Below are 22,525 nucleotides of genomic sequence, written 5' to 3'. Positions count from 1 at the left end.
GTCGTTTACACACTTCTTTTCCCATTATTATTACTTGGCATCATTTTCATCAATATGATAATCAATAATCTCCACTGAGTACACAAATGGTACATTCCAACAACCTCAAATGTATCACCTAGACAGGGTTTTAACAACCAACACATGAGTCAACACAGTAAAGCAATTACCTTCTGAGTCCTTCTAGACTGGGTTTTAACAACCAGCTCTTCCTCCTTCACTAACTCACCTTGGTTTTTCTGAAAAAAACAAGGATTTTTACCATGAATGAACTTAACTTCACAATATTGACAAAATACCATGCACACAACAAGAATCACAACCATTACCTTCGGCTTTTTTGCTGTTTTGTTTACTGATTTGCCACCCTTCCTCTTTCCTTTTTGAAGGCGTTCCTGCAGCAACTGCAAACAGAGTTCTTGCAGCTTGTCATTTGGTAGACCAGAAGGAGGAGTATCATCCTCTTCTTCCCCATCCTCACCACCGTCTCCCTCATCTGATGCATCTTCATCATCCTCTTCATCAGATGGTTGCTCTTCAGAGGCCTCACCATTACTGGTATCCCCCAATTCCTCTTTCTCAAAATTAGGATCTGCATCAGAATCAACATTAACCTTCTTCTTGCCTTTATTAGCACCTTTGGGTTTAACCCCATCATTCACCTTCACTGATTTCCCCTACAACCCAAAAAATTACAGACATTTACAGCAATTAAGTACACCTAAATCGTAAACAAACAAAAAATACAATCAACACAAACACATCAACTCACCACATCCTTTCTACGAACAACACCACTTCCACCGGCTTCAGATTTCCTCTTAGTCATTATCCAATCCTGCCACACGCACTTAATTACTCATCCATTTTTACACAACCAATGGAATCAATAACCTTCATAACCACACTCAATTCATCCTAAATTAACAAATACTTCTAAACAAGTAATTCCAAACAGCTGAGATCTAGAATTAGAATAAAGGGAGGACATCATTACCCTACTAAAAAGCCCATTTAGGAGCATACTCAACATTCATTCGATATAAACTCAACCTCCTCATGCATGAATCACTAAATAACAGAGTGTAATACGCATCCAACTAAGATCCACAGCACACTTCAATTTTTTGGAGTTAAACCTAATAAAAAACCCTAGATGATCAGCTTTTCCCAGAGTTCGAAGGTAATAACACTAAAAAACCATTTTATAGTAAACAATTTCGCCAAAATTACAATTGACATTAGCGGAAACTAAGCACAAACCCTAATTGACATGCAATTCCCAAAATAAAAGGTATAAATCGGAACAAACATTAAATTCGACTCAAATTCACCAACAATTACATGAAAAACAATCACATACGCAAATTCATACTAAATCAAACCCTACCATCGACCACGTTTAACACGTTAAACACGAACCCCGCAAAATCCAAAATTGAACGACTTACCTGGGAAGATAGGAATTCACCACTTCACTTCAACTAACAACAACCGACGGTATGCTCTGAAGAAGAACTTGAAGCGCAAACGACGGAGGACGAAAGAGGAGAAGAAACCAGAGAACTTAAGATAGAGAAGCAACAACTAAGTAAGAAGAGAGAGAAAAAATTAAATGACAAAGAGAGAGAATGAAGCAAAAGGTGAATACTCCAAATTTTTAACTTCCCCGTTACAATTCAAACAATAACGGGGTCAACAATAAAGTCAAGACTTTAAATAAAAGAAAGCATATTGCTTTTATTGAGTCAGCCAGCCGAAATTACATAAATGCCCTCCTATTTACAATCTTTGTAAATAGTCCCTATGCGCCTTGATGGACTCAAAATTCCCCACCACAATTTGGCTTTTATAAAGGGTTATGGATATAAGCTTTGGCCTGTTTTGCTAATCTAATCTTATTGAAAATCGAATTATTGCTTCCGATAGTATTAGTTTATGTGTTGAAATGACTAATTTAAATTTTCTGATAATATAAGTTTACGTTTTGAAATCACTACTATAAATGTTTGAAGCACGCGAATTCATATACTACCTCCGCTTCGGATTACTTGCAACAAAGTACAAGTTTACGGAGGCCGAGGCAAAATATTGAAGTGTGTTTAATTAAGAGGTGGGTATAGTATTAGGAGAGATAAAATGGAGGGAAAGGGAAGTGGTCCCTTACTTAACAAGTGGGAGGGAATCTTTTTGGAGGGGTTTTTCCCCCTTTTTTGCTGACTTTTCAGCAAGTTTCCCACATGGTTTTGAAAATTTGTTTTTCCCTCCAACATTTTGCACGAAAATTTAAACTTTCCCCCAATTTCAAATTTTGGCATTAAAATCAAACAAAATGACCTCTTTATAAAGAGGACACCTCTCCAAATACACCCATTTTTTCAGTATTGTTCAAATGGGATAATTTGGGAGGGGGGGTGTTGATAATATCCTACAGTTTTCAGAAAACCATCAGAATTTTGTTTCACAAAATACAGGCAGCCCTAGTAAATTACATTTTCCCTAACATTAGTTGTTAAAAAATCCTAATTCTAAGTGCTGAGTTAGTAATAGCAGCATCCATATTTACTTAATTAGGCTCCATTGAAGACCGCCAAAAAAAGCCACAGCCGCCACTTCATCACCTTCCCTAGCTTTGGAAAAAAAAACAAAGGGACTCATGGAATTCTTTGAATCTGATTTTTATGGGATGCATCAGATGTATGAAGATGAACAGCAGCAATGGGACTACTACAGCATGGGACTACATGATTCAATACAACAAGAATCAGAAATGGATAATGAAAAGCATACAGGTGAAGATCAAGCTGATAGGTATGATGCAGATGCTGATGACACACAAACAGAGACAGAAGGAAATCCAACAGAAGAAACAGAAGGCAGGAGAGCAAACAGAGAACTAACAGTGTATGAAAAGAGACAACTAGTTGATGAAATACTAGTGAACATGGAAGGGGACTCATTACCATTTGGATTTTTATCCAAGATGGCCAAAAAACACAATGTTCACAGGTCAACAACAACTAGATGGTTCCAGGTAATTAAAAAGCATTTAGGGGAGGGGACTGTTATTGATGTTAGGACAAAAAAATTAGGAAAAACAAGTCCTAAACCCACAGAATATTCAGATGAGTGGTTAGTCTCTGTCCCTCTATATAAGAGGATTACTGAAAGGAGCTATGCTGCTGCCCTTCATGTCTCATCTTCAGTGATACATAGATTAAAAAAAAGGGAGACTTAAAACACACACATCTACTAATCACCCAGCACTCACAGAAATTCACAAGATAGCTAGACTAAAGTGGATTTTAAGCAATGTTAACCCTGTTCCTGCAATTGGGGACCCAACTTTCAGAGAAATGAGACACTCAATTCACATTGATGAAAAGTGGTTCTACTTGAACCCTGAAACAAGAACTTTTTACCTGCTACCAAATGAAGACAACCCATACAGAGCTCAACAATCAAAGAGGTTTAAATTGAAGGTTATGTTCATGGGTATGGTTGGGCAGCCACTATATGATGAGGACAAGACTCTATTGCATGAAGGGAAGTATGGGTTGTTTCCTTTTGTCAAGTATGAAGTAGCAAAGAAGACAAGCAAAAACAGAGCAAAGGGAACCTTGGAAACTAAGGCTGTCCAGGCTGTAAACAAGGATGCAATAGGAGACATGCTACTCAACCATGTAATTCCAGCTCTACATGAGAAATGGCCCCCTCAATTACCCAAGGATATAGTGATTCAGTGGGATAATGCTAGGCCACACCAAGTCCCTAAGGATTCAGAATTCACAGAGGCATGCCAAGCATATGGGTTCAATATACAGTTTGTCTACCAACCAGCACAAAGTCCAGACTTAAATGTGTTAGATTTAGGTCTTTTCAGGGTCATACAGTCCATTCAATATCAGTCATTCCCCAAAAACCTTGATGAATTACTAGAAAGGGTAAAAGAAGCTTGGGAGGAATTTGATCCAACAGTTAACAAGTACACATGGATTACCCTTCAATCTGTCATGCTGGAAATACTAGAAAGGAATGGCAACAACAACTTTGCTCCCCCACATATGAAGAAGAGACATTTTGACAGCATAGGGCAACTACCAGAGTTACTACAAGTTGACAGAGACCTTTTGCACAGAGTAGTCCAATATCTGGACACACTAGAAGTAGCAACAACAAGCAACCAACATCATCATGACAACATGGAGGTAGATGCAGACTAAGCAAGCAACACACAGTATAGAATCTTTTGGGACTCGTTGACTGCCACACTTAACCAAGCAAAGCATAATTTTTTTTTTTTTTGTCTATGTTTAAGTATTGGTTATGTGTATTTTGATAAATACTTTGTCCTCATTTGTAGGCAGTCATGTGTTAGTGCTAAAAGAAATAGTCTCCTAACTTTTGTAAGCTGAATATGTTTATCAATGAATGAAAAAGGCAACATATTTCCATCAGCTTGGGTTTGTTTTCACTCAAAGCAATCTTGACAGTGGGTTCCTCCATAGCAACATCAGAAGAAGTCACAAGGAGCATCCACACTAATCAATAAGCTATCAGTTGAGTCCCTTCATCATTTGGAAACATTTAAGACTGACACACAAGAAATGATGGGACTCAATGCATCAAATATGATCAGGAGCAAAGGGACTCAGAATCAACAAGTAGGAGGGACTTCTGATGGCAACATTCACAAGATGTGGGACTATTGGAGCATGCTAAGTCACTCATGAGCTAACATTGACAACATACTAAACATCAACAACACCAAACAACAACATCCATGACAGATCCAACAATAAACACCAACAACACCAAACAGATACAACTCTCACACACATCCATGACAGATCCAACAATCAACAACAACAACACCAAACTGATCCAACAATTAACACCAACAACAACAAACAGATCCAACAATGAACAGCAACAGTTTAAAAATTGACAAGATACATATGAAACAGATGCTACACTAAACAACAACAACAACCAGATCCAACAATCAACAGCAACCAGATCCAACAGTTTAAAAACTGAAATTAGGCCGAAAATTGAAAAATGAAAGGGTTCAAGAGTTTACGCTGCCCCATTAATTAGGGGGATTGTAGTACTCGGGGTAGTAGATCTGATGGTAAGCTATGTACACATCTTCTGGGTCAAGACCCGGAGGGAGCCCAGATCTGATGCGCTTCGCACCAGAACTAGGACCAGCAGCACTCTCATCCGTCAGTGAGTGGGACTCAGGTGGGCGAAGGACTTCCTCCGCAGTCAGCTCCCTGGGTTGAGACTCCCCAGTCTCAGATCCAGTATCTGGAACCAGATCAGCAGCGTCAGGGACAGAGTTTGCAGCCAGATCTCCCACTGCAGCAGGAGTTTCCACCAGATCTAGCCCCGCAGCAGGGGTTTCAAGTGGATCTGCAGAAACGGAAGGGGGAATTTGGTTTTTCATACGCTTTGGCCTCTCAACCATCTCCTCCTCGTCACTGGAGATGTACTCCACTAACTTAGCACCCCTGATCCTTCTACGGTCTCTGATTGAAGCTCGTCTAACTGGTTTCATCTGACCAGTTCCTCGTCGAGGAATAAACCTCGTAGCAGAAGGTGGAGGAGAAGACAGTCTAGTGGAAGCGGAAAGGGACTCAGAGAAGTGTAGATCGGGGTTTTTATCATCAGAAGAAGCCATTGTTTGAAGGAGAGAGAAGGAGAAAAACCAGTAGAAGAAGAGAGAGAAACGGAGCAATTGGGAGAGAAAGAGAGAGAGAAAAGGGTATTTGAACAATTAGGGTTGGGTGGGTATGAATTCTGGGAAAAATCAACCCAGAATTCAATGCCTTCAACCATATTCAAGAGCAATTGAATGCAGGAGCAATGAATGAAGGTAGTTGAGGGATGATAGATTTAAATAAAACTGGGTAAATTTGGTGGGAGTGGTTAAAATTAACCAAATGCTGTTAACAGTAACAAAATTAGATTAAGAGTAGTGATAAGGTGTTTATAAAATAAAGTAAGGGTAAAATGGTAAAATTGCAGTAAAAAACTTACTAAAAAAGGAAAGAAAAAAACTTGTTGCGAGTAATGTGAAGCACCCATTAAAGGAAACTGTTGCAAGTAATCCGAAGCGGAGGAAGTATTTTGCAAACTATCTTGGCCTGACCTTGTTCATTACTGATATTAGTTTTTACAACAGCCTAAAATAAAACCAGAACAACCCTTAACACTAGGGAATGAGATGATACTAATTAGTTTGAAACATGATTTCTAATCCTTAACAACCTATTCAATAAACCCAGTTACATGCTTTAATTTCTGCATAATTGCTGGAAATACACCATAATACACTTATGCAAGAAATTTCGTCACCATGATACTAATTATGAATGATATCACAGCACATAAAACTATCAATGCAATTCCATTATTAGCAGTCATTGCCCTGTCGTTTCTGATTCTTGCTAGTTAAGCGGTGAGAGTTTTTTTTCGTGGTCGCAACAGGCCATTCTTGCCAAAGCTTGTACAGTAAAATATAAAGACAGAAATTGATATGGCAAATCTTGTACAGAAGCTTGAAAATTATATATAAGGGATAAGATAAAGCTTAAAGGTCCCGTCAAAAAACAAAACCAAAAATAAGATCAACTTTTGAATACCTTCTCTACGCTTATGTATACAACTATTTCTGAATGGTAAACCGTTATTATAGATTTCAATACTGTTATTGATATTCAATGTGGACTATTATTACTATTTATACTGTTCTTGTTTTCGAAGGTTCAATATTGACAAGTAATCTAATTAAAATCTAAATGGACATACTTCTTATACTCATACATCTTATACTACTCCTATACTTGTACACATAACATCTATTCAATTGTTAATTTCTTGTACCGCAAAATGGAAAAGAAATAACAAAATTGTAACATCTCTATTCAATTAAACGACGATCTAGTACTCTAGTTTACTTAAACAATTTGGAAGAAGTACCAAAAACATACAGAGGCACTAGTAAAGGCAGAAGCATATTAAAGACTTGAAGTAGGAGTACTGAATAGACGTAAAACTAGATACAAATACAATCTTTTGCATAGTTATGGCCGTATGAAGTGCTCGAATCTACGCCTTTCAAATCCTTCTCGTTCTATGTGGGCGTGAAGGTATGACCCATCATTCCTGCTTCCTCAACCGTCATACGCTCATCCAAATCAACCCCATTAAGCCACAATCGGACACGCTGCTCATCCACGTTGCGGTCGGTGGCCCAGCGTTTATATTAAGTCAATATGGGTCTACTGTTTGATGCCCTGAATTTGTAAGTGTTGCGACGTTCAAATAAATCAGATATGTGAAACAGTTTACGATTGGTAGTATTCACTCCCACTGGTCGAACAGAAATAGGCTTCCCTTCCTACATGTAACAGTAATTTTAAGTAAATAACGGTATTTAGAAACAATATAATAAAATTGAATAACAACATAACAGTATAGTATCAGAAAATTATTTACGAAAAATAATTTCCTTCCATGCTCATACTCACTGAAGTAAGGGTAAGCAAAATCCACGCTATCACCGTGGCTAATAGCTTCGGAAATACCATGAATTGGGAGATTGTTGGCTGTCAAATTACATAAGACGACTTATGTTTAGCCATCTACTGTTGTACTTTTTTTTGCTGCTTGTATGGTTGACATTTATGAACATGGTTATTTATGTTATCATTAAAATATTATATTATTAAGTCTGTGGATAAATTTTTTTTCAGTTTATATAATTCAATCGCGTTAATGAATAACAATACTGGTTTTTGTAATAGCAATACTGTTATATTATATCCGATACAGTTTTTGTAAAAAGAAATACTGTTATATTGTATGCAATACAGTTTATTTTAAAAGAAATATTGTTATATGTTAAAGATATTCAGGTCTCGCACAATCGTAGGCTAAGTTGAATAATATTGTTCAACGTTTGAGGGGATTTATTTGAGTTACTAAATTATTAGGATAAGTGCTGAATTCGTAGTTATTATTTCTAATACATTTATCTGTTTTTAAAATACTGTTATATGGTAAATAACATCAACCGTTTTGTATCTACTATTGAAGTCTTTTTTTTTTTTGGAAACAAGTTTCTACTATTATTATGCATAGGACTGTAATTCCAACAAGTGGAACATATTATTATTGTTTTTTTTTTAATTTTGGTACAAGTTTCTACTATTATTGTGCATAGGACTGTAATACCTTAATTCATTTCATTTCGGCTCAATTCATGATCACTACATTTCCAACAAGTTTTGTTTCGGTGAAATGGATTAAAATGTTCTCTGGGTGAAAAAGGTGCATGACCATAATAAGTATATGTTAAAATTACTAAGTTAGATAGCAACTTGAAATAGGATGCGTAAAATAATGTCATTACATTTCTATTCGTGGAGGTCTCTTGGTGAAAGAGTGTTCATGACTATAATAAGTGTATGTTAAAATTACAAAATCAGACAGCAACCCGAAATAGGATGCGTTAAATAATGTCATTACATTTCTATTCGTGGAGGTTTTTTTTATTTAATTCACTATTCGAATAACATATACCACAACTTCTTAGTTATTATAACCAATACAGTTTTTTGTAAAGGAAATACTGTTATAATTTAAAAAGATTCAGTTATTATATCCATTGGGCTGCATTTGTATTTAATTGCATATTGGATCCTCTTTTCACTTTTTTGAACTTTTTTTTATAAACCTTTTTTTAAAAAAAATTAAAATACGTGTAAACTTAATCAATTCAAAATTTCATACCTATCACTATTCCCACCTTTTGTGAAGCCAACTAAAAGTAATAAACCCCAACCCACCTTTGATTCAAATTGCAATACTCCATTACCAGTAACATTAACAACCAACAATGGCTACTTACTCAACTTCCACATTGTAAACAATATTGGCTATGGTAAAACCTTTTAATCCCACATTCTACGAGTTTACTTCACCTTCGTTTCGTGGTGTAGAAAATCAAGATGATGTGGTGGCGATGTTGAGGAGTTGGGTGGACACAATTATTCCTCTAGCAAGAACACAATTGAACGAAGCCCCCCCAATTCAAGCTTTGTTGGGATATCTAATTTTGAAAGCCCGTAATGTTCTCTCATCAATTAGCAACTCTTAGCCGTACCTATCTCGTTATTCAAGGTTTGGATTTTCATCCATATTTTCCATTCTTAAGCCCTTTGAAGATTAATAATCCTTTGAATTTCTTAAAATAGGCTTATTGCTTAATGTACTACATGGTTGATTTGTACAAGATATGTTTTTCAATTAATTTAGGAGTGTTGCGTTGTTATATACGGTATTGTAACAACAATGACAGTAGGTATCACCACCTCTGTAATTTCTTCACTTTATTCATGGGACTAGACGAGTGGAGTGTCGTTGTTGACTACCTCATAAGTACTAATGGAGTGTCAAGTGACAACGGTGAGGATTGGTGTCGAGGGTCTTCCACATCCGAGGCTGAGATAAGTGTTGGTTGCAGTGATAGTGATGAAGATGTTTGAGATTCTCATCGTTCCATATCAAGTTTATTAAATAAGATTAACCACTAAATGTTGGTTAATTATGTCTTTGATGAAATTTCAATGTAATAGATGAACTTCTTAGTTTTCCAACAGCCATTAGGCTAATTATGTTTAATTAGGTTAATTAAGCACTTCTTATTATAAAATTAAGTTTAATCAATGTAATTTTTATGTTGTTCGGGAACCAGTTTAGTGGATTTTAACTTAACATATTCTGGATTATAAATTATAAGTCTTCACCTTTATTTGCTTCACAAAAAAAAAAAAAAAAAAAAATAAGGGTCTTCTTTCAGTAGTCAAATTATGTAAATGTGTTGTCAACTCAAACTGCATAATGCTAGATTTTTTCGTACATCTATTTAGTTCCAAAATAAATTGGCTTATACTTTTAGGACAGCTAATGACTAGGTAACGCATTTCACGGACGGTATGTCATAATTTTTGTTTGGTTATGATTCTTAAAAGCAATATAATTGACCTTCCAAATTTTTGGGTAAAGGATGAAGCTGACTTTCACCACCTCAACAAGCAATGTCAGTACTGAAATTGAAAAGTATTTTTTGTGGTTTCAATTTAAGTTAACAGACTAACCTGACAAGGAACCTATTTTGTCTTCTCTAGTATATTGAATTTACGTATCTGCTATTTATTTATATAAACTGTTATATTGTTTTAGAATACTGTTATTTATTAATTAGATATTGTTAATGTTAACATAGAACCGTCGAACACATTTTATATTTACAATACGATAAATTTAAACAAGACCCAATAACTTGTTCGATCAGTCCCATACTCAAACGACGTGGATTATATACATATTAATTGAGCAACTACTAAAATACATGAAACAACTATGTGTGATAAAGTTGCTGTTATACGTAAAAAGTTTTTTTATGGCCAATTTTAAGCTTCCAAATATTTTCCCTCCAAAAGTGTATCATGTTTTTCCCGCCTATATGTTGTGTTAAAATGTAAAACCAGTATTCACAAAATTCAAAAGCCATTTTCTCCTTCCACATTTACCATGAATGAAATACTTGTTCCATGGGAAATGTTACGGAATCACGCAATCAAACCGATTCCCTCCACTTTCCGGTCACCAAATAGCAAGTCCAAATCAATTGGTATTCTATTGCCTCATGCTACATCGCAAGATAATATTAAACTAAGGTTCCTTCGGAAGAGGGAGTTGTTGAATTTCATTCTCAACCCGAATTCAATAGAATCATGTTCAAATACCGTAGTTGAAGTGTTATCGAATGGTCAAGTACGCCCATTTCATGTTCCAGACATGTCCGATCTCGCATTATTTCCTAAACAAATCAAGGTGTACTTCCAGTGGTTACTTAGTAATGCCACCTTAGAGGACTTGTTTACTAGAATAGATAGCGAATTAGCACTTACCTTCCCCCAAATGAACATCCATGAGACAAAATGTGTCACCGGGTGTAGCTTTTCCATGAAAAGCTTCTCGGATAGGCTTGAGTTAATCTCCATGGGAAGAATTTGTGGCAAACGTATATTAATGGTAATGAAGTCAGTGAACACAACATCTGATGTTAGAGATGGACGAACATTTACTTGTGACTTGGAAGTCAATTCAAATAGGGAGGAAACTTGTTGTGGTAAAACTAAGGTGGAATTCAAAATTCTTATCTGGAATTGCAGGGGGTTGTCTGAGCAATTCTTCCCATCTTGAGCTGCGAAAGTCATAGCGGCCGCTAAACCGGATATCGTAGTACTCATAGAGACCCGTTTGTCAAACTTTATGTTTAGATGGATACTACGAAATAAGCAACACTACTCTTCATCAACCGGAGGACCAGAAGGTGTTTGTGGTGGAATTGGAGTTATAAACATTAGCAACAAGTGCAACATGGTTGATGTCTTTTAACATTGTATTCAAGTGGCAAATCTAAATTAGTTGTTATCTAGTTAATCTTCCGGGTAGAAGTTGCAGCTATAGTATTTAGTGTTATTTGTGTTCTGCACTATGTAATTGAGTTTGAAACTAAACTTAAAAAATTTTGCAACTTGAAATGAAAATTTTAATATGATAAGACGGAGTATAGTGCATTGTTTGGGTCTTTAATTTGAAAATTTTAAACAAGTCGTTTTTTGTTTAATACAGCCTTAAGCTTTACGGGTTAATATAGTATATGTCTTTGTACATAATGGATAGGAGTTTGGGTCATCCCAAAGTCTAAAATAATTACACCATGTCGATAAACAGGTGACAAAAGGCCCGTAAACAAGTTTGGGTCGATGCAGTCATGGATTTATATATACAATAACTATTTATGTTGGTTATCCATGTGACAAAAAACCCAAACCCAAACTGAAGCATAAAAAAAAAGCCATAGTGTTAGTTGTTCTAAGCCTTCCATCCCAAAAAAATAAGCCCAAAAATCCAGGATCTTTTGAAGCTAATCATGTGCTGCTGGTAAAATAAGTTTCACAACATCAGATCGAACTTCGTTGTACTCGGACATCAAATCTTCCCACAACAGCCAGGATCTCTGGAAGTTAATGTCATCCTCCTGTATTACAATTTATAAAAAATTAAAAAGTATTACAATGTCAATCAAATTAATAAGGATAAGGACATGTAATGCTAACAATATATACTAGTATTTGGAGAAAAATAATTAACACTTGGGTGAAACAAACCAGCTTGACATCTGTAAGTAGCCTCTCCGCATTATGCTTAATCGCGGCTAACATATGGACACTGCAGTTGTGCCTAAAAATACAGTACGACTTTAATTAAAAAATCATCAAAAAAAAAAAATTTGACTCTAACCAAAAAAGAATACATTCACCCTAGCTTACAGGTCCCCTTGCTGAGCCATATGTAGTGAAGTCCTCCGCCAAGTGGTCACTGTACCTATCTCCCAATTCGGGTCCAAAGACTTAAAGACCAAATCCATTGCATATGCCTGGAATCCATAAAAAAAATAAACATTAAACCTAAGGAATAAGCTTAAGGAAAAGTGTATAGTTGTTATGAATTTAATTTTGCCATTTGTACCAAATGATCAACATTGGCAGAGTGGACCTCCACCGCGGAAGAGGTCTGAATCGAATCAATGACCAAAATTTCTTCACGATTCATTGAAAAAGCAACGCACCACCAGTGACCTTCGAATAGAACTGGGACAAACACCTGCAGAATGGCAAAGAAAGATCATATTGTAAAGCATAAAACAATATCAACCAGAAGAAAAAAAATACATTCTACTTCTCTATAATACTTACAACATTGATCCTCTGTGGACTAACACCGTCCATCTGCGGTGTAAAGACCCGTGTATCAATCTCCTTATCCCTTTTCTTGAAAACGCACATCTACAAATATCATATCAACATCAATGCCCCTAGTTGCTAGATAACAATGTAGTATGCAATGAACCAAAAACTAACCGCAAACCAAGGATCCAACATGAAACGCTTGCTGCGATCAGCATACCGAGCAGCCCAAACTCTTTCATACAGCTTACCAGCAGCCCTCACATACTACATAAAAAGACATTGGACAAATGGCCTTAGTAATTGAAAAGATAGCAGGTAACTATGGTGCCCCATATAATATTTACATTATAGGTAAGAAAATTCAACCTCATCAAACACCTGGCCCCTTTCTGCAGCAATTCCAGCACAAATATGAAGCTTGACTTGTATCCCATCAACACTTAGCATTACAGGATTCTCCCTAAAGTTCAAGTATACAATATTTTTAGAACAAATGTAAGACATATTAAACTCAAGCAAAGTTTGAATTCAATAAATTCAATAAATACGCACATCATACCTTTGTGACTGCAATCTACGTGAGGTGTTGGAATGAGATCTTATGTAGTCATATAAAGGAACCCGTAATCTGCGGAATTTCCTTGGCCGCCAAGTGTTCACATAACCTTCAGGAAGCAATGGTGAGTCAGAATTTTTTCTTTTTCGGCGACTTCTTCGTTGTGGGCTCATGCCTCTCTCTCTGCCATCCTCTTCAGAACTGTATCCAATGTAAGATTCACTTTTTTCCGGGCTTCGTAAAGCGGGTCTTTCTGACACCATCAATCCTAAGTCCATTGTAATGCTTGTTGCGTCTGTAACTGCAAGGTCAAATCCTCCACTCTCTTTCGCTCATAAGCCACTACCTCTTGCCACTCCCTCTCAAACTCCAACTCATACTTCAATAACAGCTGTATCCTATCAGTCTCATACTTCAATAACTGCTCTATCTCCAATTCAAACTCATAGCCCAACTCCATCATCAAAACCATTCCCAACTCCATCTCCCTTTCAACTTCTATTGCCAAGTCAACATCCATCTGAAACTCCAACCCCAGCTCCAACTCGACAAGAAATATAATTCCCTTTCTGTCTCCATTTTGTCCCTTTCTTTGTCATTCTGCCTTTCTGTCTCTATGTCCAAGTCCATGTTTAACTCAAATGGACTGTCAAACTGCAACACCCTCTGGCTTTCCAACTCATTATCATTCACCCTCTGACTTTCCAACTCATTATTTTTACCCACACTACTACACAATACAGGGGAATCTACAACATTTAAGTCGGGGGGCATATCTCCCTCATCAACAACAGACGAAGCTGATGCCGAATCCTTTTTCTTAAAGTATCCGTACCTACGTTTTTTGCCACACCTAATGTTAATTAGATCATCTGGTACATCTTCTTAATCCTGTTGACTATGCACTGCATTGAACATCGATTGATACACCTGCATTAAGAATACCTTTAGCTTTATATTCGTTGTTGAAAACACAAACAAAATGAAGTATACCTCTTGAATGACAATAGCTGGTATTTTCATTGGCATCACATCTTCAATATTCATTTCATGGGCACGGCCATACGATGCTTTTACAGTCTGAAAAATAGAGCATTTTGCTTTCTGTCGTCAGCAATATATTATGATTATCTAATAATATTAATACTCTATAAATAGAAAATGCCCATATGTATCTTCTGGTTTAGTTGCATTAAAATTTAATGACTTACACCAAGTTTGCCAAAATCACCATTCACAAGCCGATCCGCCTTCTTTGCCTTTGTCATCTCTTCTCCCTGTCCCCACTGAATAGGTGTTCTTTTCAGTCGATCAAGGTAAAAGATCTGTGGAACATAAAATTCAATTAAAATATAAGGCATAGAGTGTTGTCTTTCTCCGCCATCCATCACACATGACAGTATTAGATTATTTTTTTCTTTTGGTCTCATAGAGTGTTGTCTTTCTCCGCCATCTATCACACATCAGCAACCAAAAACAAAGTTAATGCACAAAATATGAATGCACAAAAACAAAGTTAATGCACAAAAGAGAAGTAGACCAAACCAACTAGAGACTGAAGAGAATACTCGCGACAAAATATGAATGTGATGAACAAACTGAAAGTCTGTGCGACCCTCTTGGCACATACTGTGAAAAAGTTGGTGTCTTCAAAGATCTATATGTAGTATGTCAATCCATAATTCGACCCTAAAATATTCTCTTACTAGAATTGGCAAACATCAGTAACAAGCAAGGATGAATAAGTTTATAAATACTTTTGGAACAGAAGTACTAAACAAGAAGCAGTCATTGATACAAAGACAATGGAAGGGAAATATCGTGAAAATTATTGGCAAGCAATAGCTTCATTACTGAAGGAGCATAATGACATATGACACAATGAAGCTGGCTACATAAGGATGACAAGTTCATCAGTCAGGTAGCAGAACAGACAAAATGTTAATGCTAGTATTTAACTGCAAGGCCTGCAACAAACCACTCGGAACAAACGGCATTTGAAAGCATGTAAGGTTAACCCTCGAAACACTGGATGGTAACATATTCAAAATGAAGCAAGACAAATAAATCAGTGAGTTACAACTCCAGGCAAATAAATCACCCAGTAGTTGAATCTCAAGAAGCTACAGAGTGTTATCTCTGAGCTATTCAGTGAAACAGGCATGAGAAACAACAATTACCATTCCCACCCCTCCGGGCAATTAATTAAACTAAAAACCATACCCTAAGCCAAATGCTTGGGAGAGTATCCATCTTTAAATTTCCATTATTTAGCTCATAGACAATTGTATGACATATAATAGCAAAGACTGCATAGGTGTTCTTTTCAGTCGATCAAGGTAAAAGATCTGTGGAACATAAAATTCAATTAAAATATAAGGCAAGAAAAATAATGAAGGGAATATACCGCAAGAAAAATAGTACACCCTCCACAGCTTTTGGAATAACCCATTGGGTAGAACCTCCTGGCAAAACTTCCTATGGCATGCATAAGCTGATCGATTACTAAGGAGCACCAGTCATAGGACTTCGCATCTTCAGCTGCACACGCTGCTGGTAAAAACTGGGTGCATAACCTATGGCTTGTTGTAGGACACAGTATATCAGCTATAGCAAGGAGCAAAAAGGCTATTTTGAAATCTGCAGGATCCTCCAATGGACCTTCAACTGCTTCAACAAGGCTTTGCCTAGGAATTCCTTCCACCATACTGGGTGTAGTTCTGTTGTACCTGCTGCGTACACGGTCCAGCGTGATTCTCATTTCTTCAGTGGCTTTCTTGGGTACCGACTTCTCTCCCATAGGAATACCAAGCACCCAATGAACTTGAATGGGACTAAACCCAAACTCTTTTCCATCGACGGTAACAATAGACCTAGAGTTCACATCCACCCGTGTCGCAAGCCAATAACATAATTTCCGTGGGAGCTGCCTGTCAACAAGGGCATACAGTCCAGCAAAACCCATTTCCTTCACTAACTTCCGTTTGTCTTCCTCAAATTTGCTTATTGTTGCACCGAAACTCTCAACACGGCAATTCACATTTACAGGCTGCACACACAAGTTAAACTGTAACAAAACCTAATAACAGGTATATATTTAAACTTAAGACAAACGAAGTAAAAATAAAATATTTAATGACTCCAAATACCCTTTTCAATTCCTTAGAGCATCTTTCAATTACTTTGCCGAGTTCTTTCATCTTCCCACCCTCGCTAAGAGAATTGTCCTACAAAAACAAAACGATTTATTTTAACTGAACCGGAAAATAGGGCTCTCTAATTTCAATACAATCCACAGAGGGAGATAACAACATATACAACCTACAGCGACTGACAATGAAAAACTCACCCTAAATACATCCGCACTCACTTTACGTTTGCGACACCCGTCACTTGCATCATTACCCACTGATTAATCAATCACATCCTTAATACAACAAATTATAAACAAGTTCAGTCATCTGAATAGAACAGAACATAACAACAATGAGAAGATATACACAAAGGAACCACAGAGACATGAGAAGATATACACAAAGAGATAAGAACTTGACAGAGCTAGGCAATGGATAAGAAACCAAAACCCAAAGAGTTGGATAAGCACTTGTCAAAACTACTAAATCGAAGAGTCATAAACTAAAGAGTGCAGCTAACTAAACTGACTATCTGGGTTATCTAAAGCCTCAAAATACTCCCCTTCATCAATTGTAAGCATATTGTAAGCATATTGCCTCAAACTATTATATAAGATTCATCTAAGTTATGTAAGCTTTCCAAAATACTCAAACTAATCTTGTACCCCGAATAAACAAAATTTGTGAAATAGGGGAAGTATTAGTAAGATCTAGCCAAAAGCAAAAAAGAAACAAACTTTTATAATTATGAGTAGGAAATAATGTTCACTATAAGTGACAAGATTTATGACCAATGTGATTTAGATGAGTACGAAATATTTAGTACGAAATATTGTTCACTATAAGCAGACAATTCGAAACAGCTATTGTACAGGTGCTGCAGGGATTGAGGCTGCAGAAGCATCAGGAGAGCTGATGAAAGCTAACATTGCCCGCAAAGAAACTTCTGGAGGTTTAATATATGTGGCCATATTTCATCGTTTTTAATCGGTTCCTCAGGAAGTGTCTAGTACTCTTTATCTCCCCTTTCCCTCTATCTCTTTGCTGATTTGTTCCTTGTAAAGTATCTGTTCATGAAAATAGTAATGTCTTTTTACATAAAGATTGATGATGCCATATTGTTGCACTATTTGACTTATCCTTCTCTATTATATGCTGATTTGTGTATTTGGCCATGAAAACAGAAAAACTGAAGTCTTCTGAAGAGAAAAGGATGGCTACTTGGGGTACAGAGGTGCCTGAAGATTTGGTTCTGGATGAGAAGAAACTTGCTGAAGCTATTAAAAAGGTACTTTTTTTTGATAATTTCTGAAATTTTATGATTTTCTCAATTGGATTTGGGAATGATAGAGTATTAGACAATCGGATTTTATGAACGTGAAAAGTACGACACTTAAATTTGCTTTGAAGTTTATTTATGAGTAATCAAAATAATCAACCAAGCTATTATATGTAAGCTATTATATCTAAGATATGTAAGCTTTCTAAAACAAAATAATCAACTAAGCTATTACATAAGTTCTAACTATACCCCAAAATTCCTATAGTTCAAATCAAAGCCTATAATCTCTGATTCAAGACAATTCAAGATTAATTCACACTGAGCTATTATATAAGTTCTAACTATACCCCGAAATTCCTAGAGTTCAAATCAAAGCTTATAATCTCTGATCCAAGACAATTCAAAATTAATTCACACTTGTAATTGCATAATAAGAACAAGCCAACATAAAAAAATTGTGAATATTGCCTGTAGAAGGTTTAAGAGGATTTCATATGACAAAAGGAATCTCCTAATTCCAACATGTCAACACAAATAGAGGCACCAACCTCATCAATTCACCATCAAAGATACCTACCCCAACCTTAAATCTTCCCAACCATTTGCTAAAACAAAGATGAAGAATTCATCCTATAATGAAATAATAGAAAAATCAAAGATCCAAACACCAAACACCTTGAGATATTTGGCACAAGCAACTAATGTTCAGAAACTTCAAAACACAGCAAGAGGAATGTCCTAACAAGGCCTATTGCAATAAGAGAAGGGAAAGATGCAGAAAAAACTATATTACTCAATGTACAACCTTCCATCACACGTCAGAAAATAAGGGTTTGAAGTTCTGAATTATATCTGCCTGGTTAATTATTTGAAGAGAAAAACTACCATCTCATCTTAACAGCCACAAACAAAGCCTCCATAAAGTCCATACTTTTGTCAAAAACGTTTGGCAGATAAAGGAAACGCAACACATCACATAAGCTCACACAACACATCACATAAGATATACATCAAACATATACACCCAAATCTCCAAAAAAAACAGTAAGTACCTCTCCTAAATCGCCACGGCGAGCACCTCCGCTTCGAGCACCTCCTCTGCGACCACCTCCTCTGTGACCACCTCCTACAAACCCCAATTCGCAATTATCAAACAAACCAAAAAATAAAACCCCCAATCGTAACTGAAAACAAACATAATTACACTATAATTTCAAAATTAGGTCATAAAATTACCTGACATATTAAATTCAACAAGCTTCTTCCACAATAAGCTTAAGAGGGAGGCGAATTTTGGTGAAAATACAACACCTAGTCGTCGCTTCGATGAGATAGAGGGAAAAGCGAGTGCTGAGGAAAACACGACCAAATGAAGGAGGACAGAGAGAGAGGAAAGAGGAAAGAGGAAAGAGGAAAGGGGTTTTTCGATTCAACTGAGTGGTTTTTTGGAGAGAGAATAAAGTTTTTACAGCTTGGTAACTTCTTTAGTAAATAGCACCAAAAAAAAAAAAAAAAAACTTCTTTAGTAAATTCCCGGAAATTACAATTTTGCCCTTGGTATGGAGCCATACCTGGTAGTGGTCTATCACTTTCAACATCCCGCAAGAATACCTTTCACTTCCCGCCACACTCTCACACACTCCTCTCCATCTAAAACTCAATCACCATGGGAGAAGACAAGAATAACAACAAGCGCCGCCGTCCCGACACCGACGATTCAAATTCCGACACCGACCATTCTCTCTCCACCATTAAAACTCCTCATCTTTCTCCTAAATCCGTCCCTTTCCAAAAACGCCTTAAACCCGATACCACAATCCTCGAATCTCTCAAACAACTCGCTTACTCCATCAAAAACCCTCCTCCTTCCTCCTCCAAAAAACCCACTACTCTCGCCGACGTCTCCGCTTCTCTCTCCTCCTCCTGCCGTGAAGTCACCGACCTTTCTCTCTCCTCCGTTCAGTCGGAAATCGAAACCCTAGTTTTATCCCTCACTAAATCTATTCTCGCTGGAAATGGTTTCTCCTTCAGTGTACCCTCTCGTGCTTCATCCAATCATCTTTATATTCCTGAACTAGACCGTATTGTTCTTAAAGACAAGTCCTCTTCTCGCCCCTTTGCCGCGGTTGGATCTGTCCGTAAAGCTACTGTGACTGCCCGGATTATTTCGCTTATTCACCAGCTTTGTCTCCATAGCATTCATGTTACGAAGCGTGATTTGTTTTATACTGATGTGAAATTATTCCAGGATCAATCTCAGAGCGATGCTGTTTTGGATGATGTTTCCTGTCTTCTTGGGTGTACTCGATCGAGCTTGAATGTGGTTGCTTCTGAGAAGGGGATTGTTGTGGGTAGGCTTGTATTTAGTGATAATGGAGATATGATTGATTGTACGAAAATGGGTGTTGGTGGGAAAGCGATTCCGCCTAATATTGATCGTGTGGGGGATATTCAGAGTGATGCATTGTTTGTTCTTTTAGTTGAGAAAGATGCCGCGTTTATGAGGCTGGCTGAAGATCGGTTTTACAATCGATTTCCGTGTATCATCATTACTGCCAAAGGGCAGCCGGATGTGGCCACTAGGTTGTTTCTAAGAAAGTTGAAGCTTGAGTTGAATTTGCCTGTGTTAGCTTTGGTGGATAGTGATCCATATGGGTTGAAGATCTTATCGGTTTATGGGTGTGGCTCGAAGAATATGTCGTATGATAGCGCAAATTTGACTACACCGGATATCAAATGGCTGGGTATTAGGCCAAGTGATTTGGACAAGTATAAGATTCCTGAGCAATGTAGGTTGCCAATGACCGAGCAGGATATTAAAACGGGCAAGGACTTGCTGGAGGAAGATTTTGTGAAGAAGAATCCTGGTTGGGTTCAAGAGTTGGAGTTGATGGTTAAGACCAAACAGAAGGCTGAGATTCAGGCTCTCAGCTCTTTTGGGTTTCAGTACTTATCTGAAGTTTATTTGCCCCTCAAGTTGCAGCAGCGAGATTGGCTCTAATTCCATCGGTTTCGTATTGGTATTGAAGAGTGTCGATACTTGTATGCATTCAAGCAATGTGCATTGGCAGCGTGTATTATGTATCTGAGATTTTGCTAACAAGATGTATCTGATAAGTTGAATTTAATGTTTGTTAAAATTTCTTGTACTTGCAATGGATAGAAGAGGGAAATAAGAAATATTTTTTACAACCCTCAAAATTCCACTCACAACTCCCCTCAAAATGAAGTGGAACAATCTTGTCCTCTTAATGCTTCGGGAGATGGCATTAGATTAAGTGAAAATGATCTTGCCAATCTTCCTCACGACCCGGGATTGAGGAGAAAGATGAGTGATTTCCATCGCGATGATAGAGACTTAGTGAGAACTTACATTCAAAAAGGGCCATGCCAACCTAAAAACCATGTATTTCCTCAATGACTCATTGCCCCTATAAAACGTCAATTTTGTGTGAAGTGGTTTGAAACTTCGGGTTCTTGGCTTGAATATAGTGTGGAAAAGGATGTTGTCTATTGTTTCATTTGTTACTTATTCAAGGATGAAAATACATTTGGAGGTGATGCATTTGTTACCGATGGTTTTCGATCTTGGAATAGATTTGACATACTAAAAGCTCATGTTGGTAAGCACATGAGTGCTCACAACAATGTTGTGTTAGCTATGGATTTGTTTAAGAAACAAAAGTCAAGCATCACCACTGTTTTTTCAAAATAAATCAAGGAGTCTATGAGTAACTATAGGAAGCGATTGGAAGCATCAATCATTTCTGTACAATGGCTTTTAGTTAGAGCATTGCCTTTTCGAGCTCACGATGAAAAAGAAACAACTTTAAACAGAGGTACTTTTCTCAGACTTTGTCTTTTAAAACTACATCCTGATTATTCAAAAGTTTGTTTGAAAAATGCTCCTAGTAATTGTCAACTTACTTTTCCGGTTGTTCAGACTGACATAATAAATGCATGTGCAAAAGAAACTACTAAAGCAATACTTGAAGATCCTAATGGTGGTTTATATGCTATTTTTGGTTATGAGTTGGCTGATATTTCTAATAAGGAACAAATGGCTATTTGTTTGAGATATGTAAATAAAGAAAGAGAAGTGTGTGAGCATTTACTTGGTACTGTGCAAGGTGGGGATACAACTTCTTTAACTCTTAAGGTTGCTATTGAGTCATTATTAATTCAATATTCATTGTTTTTCTCTCAAGTAAAAGGTCAGGGATATGATGGGGAAAGTAATATGCAAGGTTCAATTAATGGCCTTAGAACCTTAATAGAGAAAGAATGTAAACAAGAATACTTTGTTCATTGCTTTGCTCACCAACTTCAGTTGACTCAATTTGCACTTCCTAGAAAGAATCTTGATTGTGCTTGGCTCTTTAGTGACATGCTTGCTCCTCTCTTGAATTTGTGGGTTGCTCACTAATGAGGAAAGAATTTCTTTGTGAAAAACAAGCTCAAGCAGTTATTGATGTAGTATCCCTAGGTGAACTTGAAACGGGTTTGGGTATAAATCAAGAACGGGGGTTAGGAAGACCTTGTGACACCCGTTGGGGTTTCCACTTTAAAACACTTGTAAATATTCTTGATATATTTTCTTCAATCCTTGGCTCACTTGATGAGATTGCTAAAGCTGCCAAAGCAAAATCTATGGCAGATGATTTTAACTGAACACAAAGTATTATTGGTTGGTTGATGACTTTTGATTTTGTGTTTGTAG

The 22,525-nt window shown here is 36.9% G+C and overlaps 4 protein-coding genes and 1 pseudogene across 7 annotated transcripts; 3 read left to right on the top strand and 2 right to left on the bottom strand.

Annotated features, from left to right (window-relative positions):
* Positions 1 to 3,356: 3,356 nt before the first annotated feature.
* Positions 3,357 to 4,223, top strand: LOC145616950 (uncharacterized). Its single transcript, XM_081671663.1, has one exon. It carries the CDS (start codon positions 3,357 to 3,359, stop codon positions 4,221 to 4,223), a length of 867 nt encoding a protein of 288 aa, XP_081527789.1.
* Positions 4,224 to 11,728: 7,505 nt separating this feature from the next.
* LOC145616418 (uncharacterized) lies at positions 11,729 to 14,252 on the bottom strand. Of its 2 annotated transcripts, none has more exons than XM_081671131.1 (8): positions 13,393 to 14,251; positions 13,200 to 13,293; positions 13,005 to 13,097; positions 12,840 to 12,929; positions 12,613 to 12,747; positions 12,414 to 12,520; positions 12,252 to 12,324; positions 11,729 to 12,121 (listed from the first exon to the last, which is right to left on the bottom strand). In XM_081671131.1, exons 1-8 carry the CDS (start codon positions 13,665 to 13,667, stop codon positions 12,008 to 12,010), a joined length of 981 nt encoding a protein of 326 aa, XP_081527257.1. In that variant the 5' UTR covers positions 13,668 to 14,251; the 3' UTR covers positions 11,729 to 12,007. The 2 variants fall into 2 exon arrangements, 1 of the variants encoding a protein (XP_081527257.1); XR_014107641.1 differs by having other exon boundaries at positions 12,055 to 12,121; positions 12,404 to 12,520; positions 13,393 to 14,252.
* Positions 14,182 to 19,505, bottom strand: LOC145616417 (uncharacterized). 3 transcript variants are annotated; one of them, XM_081671128.1, is made up of 8 exons: positions 19,377 to 19,505; positions 19,042 to 19,155; positions 18,858 to 18,931; positions 16,539 to 16,616; positions 15,797 to 16,438; positions 14,601 to 14,714; positions 14,383 to 14,469; positions 14,182 to 14,319 (listed from the first exon to the last, which is right to left on the bottom strand). In XM_081671128.1, the coding sequence occupies exons 2-8, from the start codon at positions 19,046 to 19,048 to the stop codon at positions 14,275 to 14,277; spliced, it is 1,047 nt and encodes a 348-aa protein (XP_081527254.1). In that variant the 5' UTR covers positions 19,049 to 19,155; positions 19,377 to 19,505; the 3' UTR covers positions 14,182 to 14,274. The 3 variants fall into 3 exon arrangements, with proteins under 3 accessions (XP_081527254.1, XP_081527256.1, XP_081527253.1); XM_081671130.1 differs by lacking the exon at positions 19,377 to 19,505 and adding an exon at positions 16,739 to 16,816 and having other exon boundaries at positions 19,042 to 19,340; XM_081671127.1 differs by lacking the exon at positions 19,377 to 19,505 and having other exon boundaries at positions 19,042 to 19,341.
* Positions 19,380 to 21,395, top strand: LOC145616416 (DNA topoisomerase 6 subunit A pseudogene; annotated as a pseudogene).
* Positions 21,396 to 21,532: 137 nt separating this feature from the next.
* LOC145616949 (uncharacterized) lies at positions 21,533 to 22,231 on the top strand. Its single transcript, XM_081671661.1, has one exon. It carries the CDS (start codon positions 21,533 to 21,535, stop codon positions 22,229 to 22,231), a length of 699 nt encoding a protein of 232 aa, XP_081527787.1.
* The last annotated feature ends 294 nt before the right edge of the window (positions 22,232 to 22,525 follow it).

The sequence above is a fragment of the Chenopodium album genome, chromosome 26, assembly GCF_948465745.1.
Source record: "Chenopodium album chromosome 26, dcCheAlbu1.1, whole genome shotgun sequence".
NCBI classification, from domain to species: Eukaryota; Viridiplantae; Streptophyta; class Magnoliopsida; order Caryophyllales; family Amaranthaceae; genus Chenopodium; species Chenopodium album.
The sequence above is the reverse complement of the archived record's forward strand: the minus strand, read 5'-3'. Positions and strand labels throughout refer to the sequence as shown.